The sequence below is a fragment of the Scardinius erythrophthalmus genome (genome assembly GCF_964197995.2).
Source record: "Scardinius erythrophthalmus genome assembly, chromosome: 1".
NCBI lineage: Eukaryota > Metazoa > Chordata > Actinopteri > Cypriniformes > Leuciscidae > Scardinius > Scardinius erythrophthalmus.
The window spans coordinates 43,365,189-43,380,497 of NC_138221.1; the positions used below are offsets into that span (position 1 = coordinate 43,365,189).

At 34.8% G+C, this 15,309-nt stretch overlaps 1 protein-coding gene and 1 gene segment (V, D, J or C); both read left to right on the top strand.

Moving 5' to 3' along the window:
* Nucleotides 1-15,309, top strand: part of LOC308697667 (immunoglobulin heavy constant mu-like) — a 439,123-nt gene that overhangs the window by 420,719 nt on the left and 3,095 nt on the right. The window contains exons 2-6 of the C gene segment in view: nt 8,072-8,137; nt 11,088-11,390; nt 12,187-12,495; nt 13,394-13,708; nt 14,622-14,933.
* The window catches only part of ighd (immunoglobulin heavy constant delta), a 509,609-nt gene that overhangs the window by 413,932 nt on the left and 80,368 nt on the right, over nt 1-15,309 (top strand). Inside the window, exon 3 of the mRNA XM_081377044.1 lies at nt 9,401-9,450. Coding sequence (XP_081233170.1) covers nt 9,401-9,450 — 50 coding nt within the window. The remainder of the gene's footprint in view (nt 1-9,400; nt 9,451-15,309) is intronic.

Sequence of the window (15,309 nt, forward strand, 5' to 3'; positions counted from 1 at the left end):
TTGCTTACAGATTGGCATGAAATCGTGCTCTCACAACAACCACGCTGTTATCTTAAAAAGGCCAATATCACGCTACGGTTGCCTTCAAGTAAGCAAAACGATGCTTTGAAAACATCTGTTTCGCTGGAAGGGCAAGGGGGTAGCAACAAGACAAACAGTACAGAGACTGACAGGTCCGATGGAAGGGCTAACATTAATGTTATGAGAGTAAGGTATTAAAATACGGGATATTTTACAGGAAAATTTGTCCACATACTGGTCCCTGCATGGTTTCCCTATTTAACGTATCCCGGTAAACTCCACATCCTTTTCGGGATTTTAACATCTTTTTTCTTTCTTTTCTTCTCCCAACTCTGCTTCTCCTCGTTCGACTTGCTGTATGTTCACATTCGCGAGGCCATCAACATGGCCGCCACGCCAAGTATGACGTCACTACGCCCAAGCCCTATTACGATTAATGATACGTTTGTGCCAGTAGGCCTACTGCCGTTATCGAGTCCATCAAAGAAAATCGTACTATAGAACGTTCCTCCATTCATTAAGACTGAATAAGGCGTTCTTGAAAGATATGGCAGATTAACAGCACCTTATAAAAATGATTCCGCTGGGTCTGAAAAATCCGAATATCAAGCACGTTTTAGACGCTTTACGTACATGATATTGAACGAACAACAAGATCCGCTCAACTTAGCTGTGAAACTTACAAACGAAGGCAAAGATTATACAGTCTTTCAGTGTTGTAATGTAACGGAGTACAAATACTTCGTTACTGTACTTAAGTAGAAATTTCACGTATCTGTACTTTACTTCGTTATTTAAATTTATGTCAACTTTCACTTTTACTCCACTACATTTCCTAGATAAAATGTATACTTTTACTCCGCTATATTTCCACTAAGCATCTTCGTTACTCGTTACTACAAAATAAAATCAGAAGAAATGTGTGCGACTACAATAAGGGAGGTTTGGCGAATCACTGCTCCTAGATTGCAGTACGCACGCTCCGCACGGCGCGCGCTCTATTTCAGCGTAATGCTTGTTTGTTGCCATGCCAAAGGAGGAGGAAGCACAACTGAAACCGCCATGGAAGCACGAGCACCTGCTGGAGGACCTGGAGCACGTTTAACCAGAGCTGCCAACTCTCACGCATTCACCGTGAGACACATTTTCACACGCTCTCACGCCACACATGCATTTTCTCACGCACAGAAAAATCGCGAAGCAAAGAGGACACGGAGACCGACAGACTAGACAAAGCAGGTTACTTTATGACAACTTACCGAAATGTATATTCCTCATACATAACATCGATCAATAAGTGTTTTTCATCAGCGTGAAGAGGTCAATAACATAGCTGAAGGACAATTATGTCACATTTACCTCAGGAAAGCCATTTAATATATAGGCTAGCCTATAGGACAGTTGGCAAGAAAAAAAATTGCTATAGAGAGTGTTTTGCTAAATATGTGTTCTATATTACATATTTATTATATTTTTACTTATATCATTAAAGGTTTTATTATAATAATAAAAAACGCATTATATTTAACCTTAAATAATAGCCTACTACCAGCTGATAGGGCTCTCTCTGTATGTTTACAGCATTAGGTGAGTTGGTTTTTAAAAAAAAAAAAAAAAAATTGAGAAAAATTAACGCCTATCTTGTGTAGCCTACCTAATATTTATACAAATGAGTCAAAATTAAATCAAATCACAATTGAATTAAAATAATAAAAAAGCGTAGCTTACCAGAAATTGTACCATGTAAACATTGTAACATGTCACTAAACCTAATAAAATTCAGTTTAATTACAAAAATGTTAGTGACAATCACAACCCAGCTAACAGGGAACGTTCTCAGAACATTGGCTAACGTTCTCTGAAAGTTCTCTAAAAGTTATCAAAAACGTTCGTGTTGTAACGTTCTTATAACCTAAAATTGTTAGCTGGGAATACACTTATTGTGATGCAATTTTTTTTTACAGCTAAAGGTACATGCAGTGGGAAATAAACGATAACACAAGTAGCCTACAGTACAGGCTACACAGAAGCGTTATCGCCTTAAGAAAATTGTAACAAAGGTAAAAAAGGTTAAAAAAAACACAGTAAACCGTAAATGTAAAGAAGTCATAATTATTATATATTACATAATTATTAATAAACGCTTCTGTCTGCTTAGTTCTCCAAAGGTTGCTTTGTTCATTGCCATTTTGTCTGAAACTCTCAAAACCGTTGTTCAGTTTCACAACCTTGTAGACGTTTGGAGAGAAGCCTTCCCTAGAGATAAACATACACATTGTTAAAAATTAATTCTAACACTGTCTCTGGTGCAAGACTTGATAGATTTTACGTTCAAAGGAATAATAGAGGAAGGTTTCTTAATAGTACAATTTTGCCAACATCATTTTCTGATCATCATTATATTGCGGTAGCTATGAGCATAACACAGAGCACTTCCCACCATAATATCTGGCGTTTTAACAATAGATTAGTCAAGATAAGTCTTTTTTACATTTTTTTTTTACTCTGTTTTGGAGAGAGTGGAGAGAGAGAAAATTAAAGTATAAAACTTTAGGCCAGTGGTGGGATATTGGAAAAGTACAGATCCAGCTCTTTTGTCAGCAATATACAAGAAGTCGTATGATGGAACTGAAAGAAAAGTTCTTGGAAGTTCTTGGAAGTTCTTGAAAAGGTCCAGTTCTTGGAAGAGCAAATTCTCAAGCTAAGCAGCTCCATCACTGATGGTGACGAGACAGAAACTGCAAAAATGCTTAAAGAGTACAATTTGATTTTAAAGAATTTGTATGAAGAAAGAAGTCGTTGTGCATCCATACGAGGAAAATATCTTCATTTAAACAGCATGGATTCTTCTACGACTTTCTTTTTTTCATTGGAGAGGAATATTAGAGAGAAGAAAAATATAAATTATCTTAAATTGCCAAATGGAAAAGAGATAATGGAAAAGAAAGAAATAATTTCACAAACTTAATTTTTTTATGAAGATTTATATACAGCACAACATTGTGACCTTGAAACAACTAATCAGCTTTTAGATGGACTTCCACACCTTAAAAAAAAGAAGATAAAGCTGAGTTAGACAAAGCCTTTTCATTTCACGAGTTAACTGAGGCTGTTCAGCAGCAATCCTCAGGAAAATCACCAGGGTTGGATGGTTTGACTTCGGATTTCTACAAAGCCTTCTGGTCCCTCATTGGACAGGATCTGTATGATGTGTTTTGTGAAAGTTTTGAATCAAAAATCTTACCCCTGAGTTGCAGAAGAGCTGTAATCATTATTTTACCCAAGAAAGGAGATCTTGGCCTATTAAAGAACTGGCGACCAGTTTCTCTTTTGGGAACTGACTATAAAATATTATCTAAAGCTCTGACAAATCGTCTCAAGGAATTTTTAGCATCCATTATTCACGAAGATCAGTCCTATTGTGTACCAAAGCGGTCTATATTTGACAATCTTCTTCTTGTGCGGGACATGTTGTATTCAACCGAACTGCATAAGTTTGATCTTAGTCTTGTTTGTTTGGACCATGAAAAAGCCTTTGATAAAGTTGACCATGAATATCTGTTCAAAATACTTGAAGGCTTTGGCTTTGGAAAACAGTTTACTTCATGGATAAGACTTCTGTATAAAGATGTTTATAGTATGCTGAAAATTAATGGAATTCTGACAAGACCTTTTTTTCTGGCCTCTTGTACACAATTTCCATTGAACCAATGTTGAGGATGTTGAGAGAGAAGCTGCAAGGATTGTCGGTTCCATCATCTTGCCTCTCAAATACTCCATCAGTGAAATGAACAGCTTATGCCGACGACATCACAGTGATCATTAGATCAAAGAGGATGTTAAAGGGTTAGTTCACCCAAAAATGAAAATTCTGTCAGTAATTACTCACCCTCATGTTGTTCCAACCCCGTAAGACCTTCGTTCATCTTCGGAACACAAATTAAGATATTTTTTATTAAATCTGAGCGCTGTCTCACTCCTCCATAGGCTTCTAAGGGACTGAAACAACATTATTGGCTTCTTCCAGGGGTTCTTTGTCTTCCTGTTATTGAGGGCGATCAAGGACTACTTCATCTAGCCTCTAAGGTGAAAGCCATGAGGTTACAAACTGCCCAAAAACTGCTTTATTCTTCGGACTCTGTACCGTGGATCAGTTTTGGTCTTGCCTTTCTATGGGGAAAAAACAAGATGGGTTTTGATAAGCAAATGTTTCTGATCTCAGAAAATGTTGTAAAGGACATGTTTAAGATAAAGTTTTATGGATCTGTGTTTGAAGCTTGGAGTTATTTTAAGCCGGAGCGAAAAGAGCATTTCGGCTTTAATGAACCACTTTTTCACAATCCCTGGTTTTCCCATACTTTTATTATGTCTAGCATTGATATTTCTAGCTTTGGTTTAGCTGGTGTAACTAAAGTTGGAGATTTGATTGATTTGACAAATAGAGAGTGGGTTTCAGTACAACATTTTACTACAAATATTGGAGGTAGATCAGAGAGAATTGTTGGAAATATATTAAAGAATTTGAAAACATCTTTTCCTAGATCTTTGTGGGGATATATAACAAATTGTATGTCTGGTAATAATCATTCAGAAGTTCTTTTTCCAGAAGTGTATAACACCACAGGTAGACCAACATGGGAATGATAATGATGATAATGTGAACTTGTTGCTCTCTTTTAAAGGTTTACAAAGCCTTCCTTTTTCTATAGTGAACAAACAAAATGTATATAATGTTTGTGTAACCCAGGTCATTAACTCGGGTCACTAATATTAATAATTAGTATTCTTTTATTAATATCACTATAAACAAATAGTAAGAAAAGAACAACACAAAGTAAAATTTATTTATTTCATTATAAATAATCCAAAACAAAGAAGTTGAACTAAATCCTTATTGGTGAGGTGAAAGGTTAGCTCCGCCCCTGTTGGAAAGTTTCCAAAAAAAAAGATTGCGTACAAGCAGAGATGAAAGAGAGTGAGAGAGATTGCGAACGACACGAGAGACACGAGAGATACCGAACGACACGACAGTGATAGCAGAGTAAATGATTTGAGAATAGCTGTTTAATAATCCAGCAATAGATCGTTAAAAGTGAGAAGTGGATTTATGTTTGAGTTTTGAGAAGTTCGTTGTGAACCTGATTGCGACAAGAAGATAAAACTAACGTGATAGGATCAATCTGGCGATCTTTTTCCTTGAAACTTTTTCTTCCTTTTGTTCTCTGATTTATATTTCTTCTTGGTGAGTACCGATTTCTTTATAAGAAATGTATTTTGGGAATGTGGAAACTGTTTTTGTAATCTTAATGTGTAAAATACATTGAAAAAATGATGAGTGATGTAAAAAATTAGTTTGAAAATGCTTTAAGTGTTTCTGATATAATATATTAGTGCATATAGTTATGTTTAAATGTTTGAAAGACATACTTTTTGTTGAGATTATATTTTTCTCTATTGTAAAGTGTGTGCCATGCGGTGCTAGCTTTGCTAGCTCTGCATATAGACTCTAGTGTGTTAATTAAGCACAATGGTGACTAGCATGTATTTGTTTCCTGTATCCAAATAATTGAAACAGACATTTTAGTAATTTGAAACTGTTTATTTGAATGTGTTTAACTGATGATTGTTTTGGCCTTGTTTTTGCAAGGCCGGGTTTTTTGTGTTTCTTGTTTTATTTCTCTCTTTTGTGAGTTCTGAATTGCTGCTGTGATCTTGAATTCTGTCCTGGCTGTGGATCCTTATCCCTGGTTTGGACTGGTGAGCCATCCCATATTCTCGTACCTGGAAACAGAGCAAAAGAGTTGTGAGAGTTGCAAGAAAGAGTTTTCTGATTGGTAGGACAGACTGCACACATTACGGTTTTTTTCTTTTTCCAAATTTTTCCTGGATTTCCCTGAGGACAAAGTTTTTTTTTTCTTCTTCTTCTTCTATCTTCATGGACTGAACTCATTAATTCATTTTTTATGAACATTCCTATTTTTTGGGGGGGAATTTGAAATTGAGACATTGAACTTGAAATTGAGACACTGAGGTCAAATTTCAGAAACTGACATTGGGAATTGTTGACTGTTTCTGTGTTTATCATTTATTTCAAATACTGTGTTACTGTTATTCATTTGTTTTTATTTTGTTTTATTTCATTCTGCCAATTTCAAAAAATACAACATATGCAAGACAACAAACAAAGAGAAAAGAAATACACTTACCTTTTAATTAGCTACATTCCAGTATTCCGAGTGGTTCATTTATTTTATTAATTTTTACTATCATCTTTGCTAATAATTGCTTCTGTGAGTCGATCCGAAAATCTTCTGTTTCTGGTCCATGGTTTTGATTTTGTAGGATCTAGTATCTAGCCGGGTGTTACATTTGTGTAAAGTCTTTCTTTGCTGGACAGTTAAGAGAGAGAAGAGATACAAAATGGAGATCTCATCTCTCAGTGACAGAGAATAAATCACCTTCATGGCGGTTATTTTATAAAAAAAAAAACATGCCAAAAAGGTCTGGTGATTTACAGTGGCGGATTTTACATTGTGCATTACCAACAAAAGTTTTTCTGTTTAAATGTGAATATTCAGATTCTTCATTTTGTACTTTGTGTAATGAACTTGACACAGTCTTTCTTGTTTTCTGCGAATGTTGTAAATTATCTCTGCTTTTAATGTTTTGGATAGAATTTTGAGTAGTTTATGGATAATTATTTTAAAAACAGTGTTTATTTTTGGGTGGAAGTATTCTCGCGATAAGTGGGACATCTGTACTTTTTCTAATTTTTTGGTTGGTCAAGCAAAATTGGCCATTTGGAAGGCTCTTTCTCTCTCTCTCTCTCTCTCTGGTAACATTTTTCAAATATGCTGGATACAATTAATAATATAAATAATCATCATCTCATACATCTATTTTGAAACTATTTTAAGTGTAACCATAACCATATTTTGTCATTAAACATTTTCAATTACAACTAATGTGCTAACTGGTTTTGATTGACTATGAAGTGCTACAAATCAGGTAGCAAAAAAGTGAAGTGCTACACCAGGGTGACTAGGAACATGAAATTGTCTAGCTGAGTTATTGTTTCACAGGAGTTTAAATATGAGGAAACACAAAGGCCAAATTCCCTTCATCATCCATCACAACAGACAACAAATATAAAGCGGACTGCCACTGCTAAATCTTATAATGGGCCGTGGTTGGATCTTCCATCAGGACAACGGTCCAAAACAAACATCAAAATCAACACAAAAATGGGTAACTGAGCACAAAATGAAGCTTCTGCCATGACCGTCCCAGTCCCCTAAACTGAACACAATAGAAAATGAGTGGAGTGAACTGAAGAGAAGAAGCACCAACATGAACTTGTGAATCTGAAGGATCTGGGGAGGTTCTGTATGGAGGAATGGTCTCTGATCTCTTGTCAGTTATTCTCCAAACTCATCAGGCATTATAGAAGAAAACTCAGATCTGTCATCTTGGGAAAAGGAGGTTGCAAAAAGTATTTAATAACAGGGAGCCAATAATTATGGCCAGTGTGTTTTGGAGAAAAGCATTTATTTTATAATGTGATTTACCCCCCACTTTCAATTATTTTACTTCAATGAAAGGTTAGATTTTTGTGAATTTTTTGAATGAAAGATCAAAAGGATAAACAATGCAGATTTCTTTTTTACAGCCATTTTTTATCATATTTTCCAGGGGTGCCATTAATTCTGACCACAACTGTATTATGATTTTTCGTTCAAAATATGTTTTATTCTATTTAATTAGGCCTATTAGTAAATACAAGCACACATCTGTACTGAGGGCAGAAGCAGGAAGAGTTTGGTTCAGATTATTATCCTATAAAAATTGCTTTCTAATTTCAGGGTCATCATGTTTTGAATATATAAGGCTAATGCAACATAAGTGCTGCAAATATTTCTGACATATAGATCAGCTGTGAACAATAGAAAGGCGAGATAAGTTTTCACTGGATCCATTTATTCTGACCAAAGTTATTTTGATCACATGAACATCGCTGCTTCGTGTGGGTTTTTTGGTCAGTAACTCAAAGGCATCAGTCACTGTGTCGATTACTTCGACTACTGGGGGAAAGGGACCAAAGTCACCGTTTCCTCAGGTAAGTTATTGCCGTTATTTTCTGTTATTTACTTTTTTGTTTGTTTGTTTGTTTTAACTTATTTTGGAAGATCAGGTAGTCTTTCTTGTCACAGAAACTAACATGCAGACGTATTTACAATTTGTACCTTGGTTAACAGTGGAAAGATGCGTTGGTAACGGTAACTAAATAACGCGTAGCTAAAACTCCGATTAAAGAAAGTGCGAACTAACGTATCAAACTAAATCGTTTTGAGAACGTCGGCCTAGACAAAATATTGCCTATGAAAATGTATTATTGTGGTTATGGTATGGCTCTTATCGTGAACCTTCCCGCTGTGACGGTGCCTTTGACTACTGGGGAAAGGGAACATCGGTGACTGTAACATCAGGTAAGAAGTCAAATTAATAAAATAGCTTACGAACCAAACAGCAAAATATGAATCGTTATGCATAGCTATGAAACCTATTTCTAGAGCCGATTATTCACTTATTAACAACACTTTTAGTCAGAGAAAAAAAAATATCATGGATAATTTGACAATAAATTACGAAAGAAATCAGGTTTTAAGGTTGGCTAATATGGAAAAGATCGTTTGTGTTTTTGTGCACTGAAGAAATTAAAAGTATCACTGTGATGTTGCCTTTGACTACTGGGGGAAAGGCACGTCTGTCACAGTGACATCTGGTAAGAAAGAATCCTCTCAATAATCTTGGCACGTTTTAAATATTTGGCTAAATGTAAATGTCCGTTTCTATTCCGTTTTGGCTAAGGCTAAATAAAAGTCTAAATAGTTCAATCTGTGGGTTATATAATAATAAATGAAAGCTACTTAAGAGGTAAACATATGATATAGCTGCTATTTTTGTACAATATCCCCTGGTAAAATGCCAGTGTGACAATGCTTTTGACTACTGGGGGAAAGGAACAATGGTCACTGTCTCGTCAGGTAAGAAAAATATCCACCTACCAAATCAAAATCTGATTTAAGTAGCCTACGATAAATGTGTGGCAGTTATTTTGTCGAAAAAAAATGTTTGTTTGTTTTTTACATTAAAGCAACATTTCAGTGTCGATATTTTCATGTTATGCGATAAGACAATTAAAGTCAGGACACAGTCTAAAGTAATTTAGAAACGTAAATATTCCGATTATGAATAATTAAATTCGAAATAATTGTATTTGTGCATTCAAATAAAACAAGGAATTGGCTACAGGTCGTTCAGCAGACTCTGAGCGTTGTATTTTTATACTGCACTGTAACATTAAAAAGATATTGTGTAGCTGGGCTTTCGACTACTGGGGAAGCGGCACCAAAGTCACCGTAACAAACAGTAAGATTTTATGATTAATTGCAAGGACATTTGTATCTTACAAAAATTCACGTGTATTTTATTATTTATTTATTTTTATTATATCTTTAAGAGAGTTTTCTATAGCAAACTGTCTTAATTTAGCTGTTGTCCATTTCATTAGATTTAAAAGACTACATAATTTTGTAATATTGTTCATGTTAAAAACGAACAAAAATACAACAGTAGTTATTCTTAAACGACTCCTTTCGTTGTACATTATTCTCTCATGTGTTGCCTTAAACTGCTCAATAGCCGCTGAAAACAGCCGGAGCATAAATATAAGACTAAAAATCCTAACTAAACTGTAACGTCTCGTTTTAACTTTATGCACTGATATCCACTAATATAATGTGTATATTTTAAGTTGTTGATTGCATCCCGATATTATAAAATAATAACAATAATAATAATAATAATAATAATAAACTGGCGTATAGCTTACTGATTTAGAAAGGTAGCCTTTATCTGTCAATGCATGAAGAGGACAATTGGAGAATTAAAATAATGTTTTTTGTTTAACAACCGCTATTCAAGAAATTATTTCTAGCACAATAAAAAAAAAAATAATAATCCGGAACTTTTGGAAGTGCTAGTGGTGTTTGTTTGCAGTATTTTGGGAGCTATATTTTTTAATGATGCATTTTTCGTTTTTTTTTTTTTCATATGATTTCATAGTTCAAAGTTACAAACTGCTATACAATGCTTTTATTTAAAATTCTCAAATGGTTGGAATTTTTATTAAATTTGTTTTTTAATTTACACTTCATAAGTTACAAGAACTGTTTAATTTGAAACAAAATGAAAAGTCATTATGCAGTCATTATCCAGTAGCCTAATAAATTATTATTCGTTTAGATAATCTTTTATTTATTAGCCTATGGGCCTATGTCTGATAATAAATATGACTGTACATATATGCTATATGACATACAGCATCTACACTGTTAAAAACAAAGGTTCTTAAATTACATTGATGGTTCCATGAATAACCTTTAATGTCCATGGATCTTTTCCATTGCACAAAAGGTTAGTTCTTTAGATTAGCTATTAAAATGTTCTTCACACTAGAAAATAAGTGTTCACTAAGGTTCTTTGAGGAACCCAAAATAGTTATTCAAGGCTATCGCTGTGAAAACTCCCTTTTGGAACCTTTATTTTTAAGAGTGTAAGAAAAAAAAAAATTCCACTAATTTAGAATTCTGAAATTCAGAAATTTTAGGTTTTTCGCGATCGACTAAGACTGACCAACAGTTAACCAAGGGGTAGCCTAATCAGTCTTACTTTTTTTATTCAAATTAGACCAATTTACTTGTTAAAGTAACTTACTTAAAAAAAAAAAAAAAAGTTATGAAGTTTATCGAAAAAAGAAGGTATTAAAGAAGAAGAAAAGATGACTTACTTTCAAGGTAGCCTTAAGCAGTTTATCAACATGGCCACAGGACTCTGATGTAAAGCGAAGATAGCGATGTAATCTCAATCAATTTGTTTTTTATTTTTCATTCATTCATTCATTTATTCATTCGTTCTTTTGACATGGCCTAATAGTGTTGTATATGTAGGCCTATGTTGCGTTATGTTGTAGTTTATTGTCTGAGAAAGATGTAATGTCTCTACAGCTCAACCATCTCCGCCGAAGTCAATCTTCGCCCTGTCTCAGTGTTCTGCTGATTCTGCTGGGTTCGTCACCGTCGGCTGCTTGGCCAGAGGTTTCTCACCTGCGGACTCACTCACTTTCAAATGGAAGGATACTAAGAAAGACCTGAATACTTTCGTGCAGTATCCAGCGTTCGGGAGTTACGGAGACTACACCAAAATCAGCCATATGCGTGTGAAGAAAAGCGACTGGAATCCTCAAAACCCTTACACATGTGAAGCTTCAAATTCCCAAGGCACTAAAACAGCTAAAGTAGCTCCACCAGGTAAGTCACATCTCTGAAATGTCTAACATTTTACATGTTACATTTTAGCTATGTGTCTCTTTGTTATTGCTGTTGGGTTCAGTGTTTTGTATATTGCAGTGGGGATATTGTTTCTTCGTGGAGGCTCATGTTTGAATAGACATTTTAGCACACTCTTATAGTTTTGTAAAATCATTGATTGAACTTTTTTAATACCAATGAACCTGCTTTTATATTTTTGTGCATGTCAAGCAGTTGTCCTTTATCAAAGTCTAATGACAGTAAATGTTTTACACTAGCTGAGAACAGCAAGGCTAAAGATCTAAAAAACATTAGAACAGAAAAGTACATAATATGCTTAGTCCTTTAGAAATACTTTTCTCTGACCTCATGCCAGGGAAAACAATGGCATATGAGATTTCTTCTTGTTTTATAAACAAAAGATAAAGGAAAAAGAAAAAAATAATAATTTAAATATAAATATAGGCTACAACATTTAACATTGACGTTCAAACGCAAGAGCATCTGTGTGCTTTGCCTAATAAAGCATGTTGCACCATTTGTTTTATTATTATTATTTTATTTTTTTACTTCGTTAGACAGGGACATTGTACATTAATAAAAACATTCCTGTAAATGTACCAGAATTAGCCAAAGGCTATTTTTCATCCATAGTCCCTGGACAAGATGTTACAAGTCACCCTAAAGAAAATGTGATTAAAAATACATAATAGAAAATTGAATCATTACATTTTGAGAAAAAGCAAGCATTTTCTTGCTTTTCATGTCCTCTCTGTTTTCTCCTGTATGTTGCCAGTTCTACAGCCTGCAACTGTCGTCTTAACAAGACCTACAGAAAAGGAGTTAGAGAGTGGGACAGCATCCTTCTCGTGTTCAGCCCGGCAGTTTTCGCCTAAAGCATACTCGTTGAAGTGGTTTCAGGATGATGAGGTGAAAAATGCGATAGACACCCGTGAAACAAGTGAGAAGAATGCCTCAGTAACCTTGTATAGTGCCACAAGCATTTTTCAAATCAGTGCCGACACATTGAAGAACAAAGACGTCAATATTAAGTGCGAGTTCGACCACAAGATGGGAAAGCAAGTCAGAGAGGCCCAATATACAGGTATGTTTTCTCTTGAGGATTGTGAATGTTTCTTTATTCATAAGATGTTTACCTCTCTCTAAATCTGTTGCATGTCTGATTTTTGACCATAGCTTCTATGCAAGACTGCAGCAATATTGCTGTTGATATAGTCCAAGTTACATCCCTGAAATGTCTAACATTTTACATTTGACAATGTAGCTACTTCATGTGTCCCTCTCTATTGTATTGCTGTTGGGTCAAGATTGATGATTTTCTTTGAGGAGGCTCATGTTTGAAGAGACATTTTAGAACAATCTTTTAGTTTTGTCAAATCACTGATTGAACTTTTTTAATGAACCTGCTTTTATATTTTTGTGCATGTCAAGCAGTTGTCCTTTATCAAAGTCTAATGACAGTAAATGTTTTACACTAGCTGAGAACAGCAAGGCTAAAGATCTAAAAAACATTAGAACAGAAAAGTACATAATATGCTTAGTCCTTTAGAAATACTTTTCTCTGACCTCATGCCAGGGAAAACAATGGCATATGAGATTTCTTCTTGTTTTATAAACAAAAGATAAAGGAAAAAGAAAAGAATAATAAGTTAAATATAAATATAGGCTACAACATTTAACATTGACGTTCAAACTCAAGAGCATCTGTGTGCTTTGCTTAATAAAGCATGTTGCACCATTTTTTTTTTTTTTTTTACTTAGTTTGACAGGGACATTGTACATTAATAAAAACATCCTGTAAATGTACCAGAATTAGCCAAAGGCTATTTTTCATCCGTAGTCCCTGGACAAGATGTTACAAGTCACCCTAAAGAAAATGTGATTAAAAATACATAATATAAAATTGAATCATTACATTTTGAGAAAAAGCAAGCATTTTCTTGCTTTTCATGTTCTCTCTGTTTTCTCCTGTATGTTGCCAGTTCCAGATCAGCCTGCAACTGTCGTCTTAACAGAACCTACAAAAAAGGAGTTAGAGCGTGGGACAGCATCCTTCTCGTGTTCAGCCCGGCAGTTTTCGCCTAAAACATACTCGTTGAAGTGGTTTCTGGATGGTAAGGAGGTGAAAAATGCGATAGACACCTATGACACAAGTGAGAAGAATGCCTCAGTAACCTTGTATAGTGCCACAAGCATTTTTCAAATCAGTGCCGACAAATGGACGGACACAGACGTCAAAGTTAAGTGCGAGTTCGACCACAAGATGGGAAAGCAAGTCAGAGAGGCCCAATATACAGGTATGTTTTCTCTTGAGGATTGTGAATGTTTCATTATTCATAAGATGTTTACCTCTCTCTAAATCTGTTGCATGTCTGATTTTTGTACATAGCTTCTATGCAAGACTGCAGCAATATTGCTGTTGATATAGTCCAAGTTACATCCCTGAAATGTCTAACATTTTACATTTGACAATGTAGCTACTTCATGTGTCCCTCTCTATTGTATTGCTGTTGGGTCAAGATTGATGATTTTCTTTGAGGAGGCTCATGTTTGAAGAGACATTTTAGAACAATCTTTTAGTTTTGTCAAATCACTGATTGAACTTTTTTAATGAACCTGCTATTATATTTTTGTGCATGTCAAGCAGTTGTCCTTTATCAAAGTCTAATGACAGTAAATGTTTTACACTAGCTGAGAACAGCAAGGCTATAGATCTAAAAAACATTAGAACAGAAAAGTACATAATATGCTTAGTCCTTTAGAAATACTTTTTCTCTGACCTCATGCCAGGGAAAACAATGGCATATGAGATTTCTTCTTGTTTTATAAACAAAAGATAAAGGAAAAAGAAAAGAATAATAAGTTAAATATAAATATAGGCTACAACATTTAACATTGACGTTCAAACTCAAGAGCATCTGTGTGCTTTGCCTAATAAAGCATGTTGCACCATTTGTTTTATTATTATTATTTTATTTTTTTATTTAGTTTGACAGGGACATTGTACATTAATAAAAACATTCCTGTAAATGTACCAGAATTAGCCAAAGGCTATTTTTCATCCGTAGTCCCTGGACAAGATGTTACAAGTCACCCTAAAGAAAATGTGATTAAAAATACATAATAGAAAATTGAATCATTACATTTTGAGAAAAAGCAAGCATTTTCTTGCTTTTCATGTCCTCTCTGTTTTCTCCTGTATGTTGCCAGTTCCACATCAGCCTGCAACTGTCGTCTTAACAAGACCTACAGAAAAGGAGTTAGAGAGTGGGACAGCATCCTTCTCGTGTTCAGCCTGGCAGTTTTCACCTAAAACATACTCGTTGAAGTGGTTTCTGGATGATGAGGTGAAAAATGCGATAGACACCCGTGAAACAAGTGAGAAGAATGCCTCAGTAACCTTGTATAGTGCCACAAGCATTTTTCAAATCAGTGCCGACACATTGAAGAACAAAGACGTCAATATTAAGTGCGAGTTCGACCACAAGATGGGAAAGCAAGTCAGAGAGGCCCAATATACAGGTATGTTTTCTCTTGAGGATTGTGAATGTTTCTTTATTCATAAGATGTTTACCTCTTTCTAAATCTGTTGCATGTCTGATTTTTGACCATAGCTTCTATGCAAGACTGCAGCAATATTGCTGTTGATATAGTCCAAGTTACATCCCTGAAATGTCTAACATTTTACATTTGACAATGTAGCTACTTCATGTGTCCCTCTCTATTGTATTGCTGTTGGGTCAAGATTGATGATTTTCTTTGAGGAGGCTCATGTTTGAAGAGACATTTTAGAACAATCTTTTAGTTTTGTCAAATCACTGATTGAACTTTTTTAATGAACCTGCTTTTATATTTTTGTGCATGTCAAGCAGTTGTCCTTTATCAAAGTCTAATGACA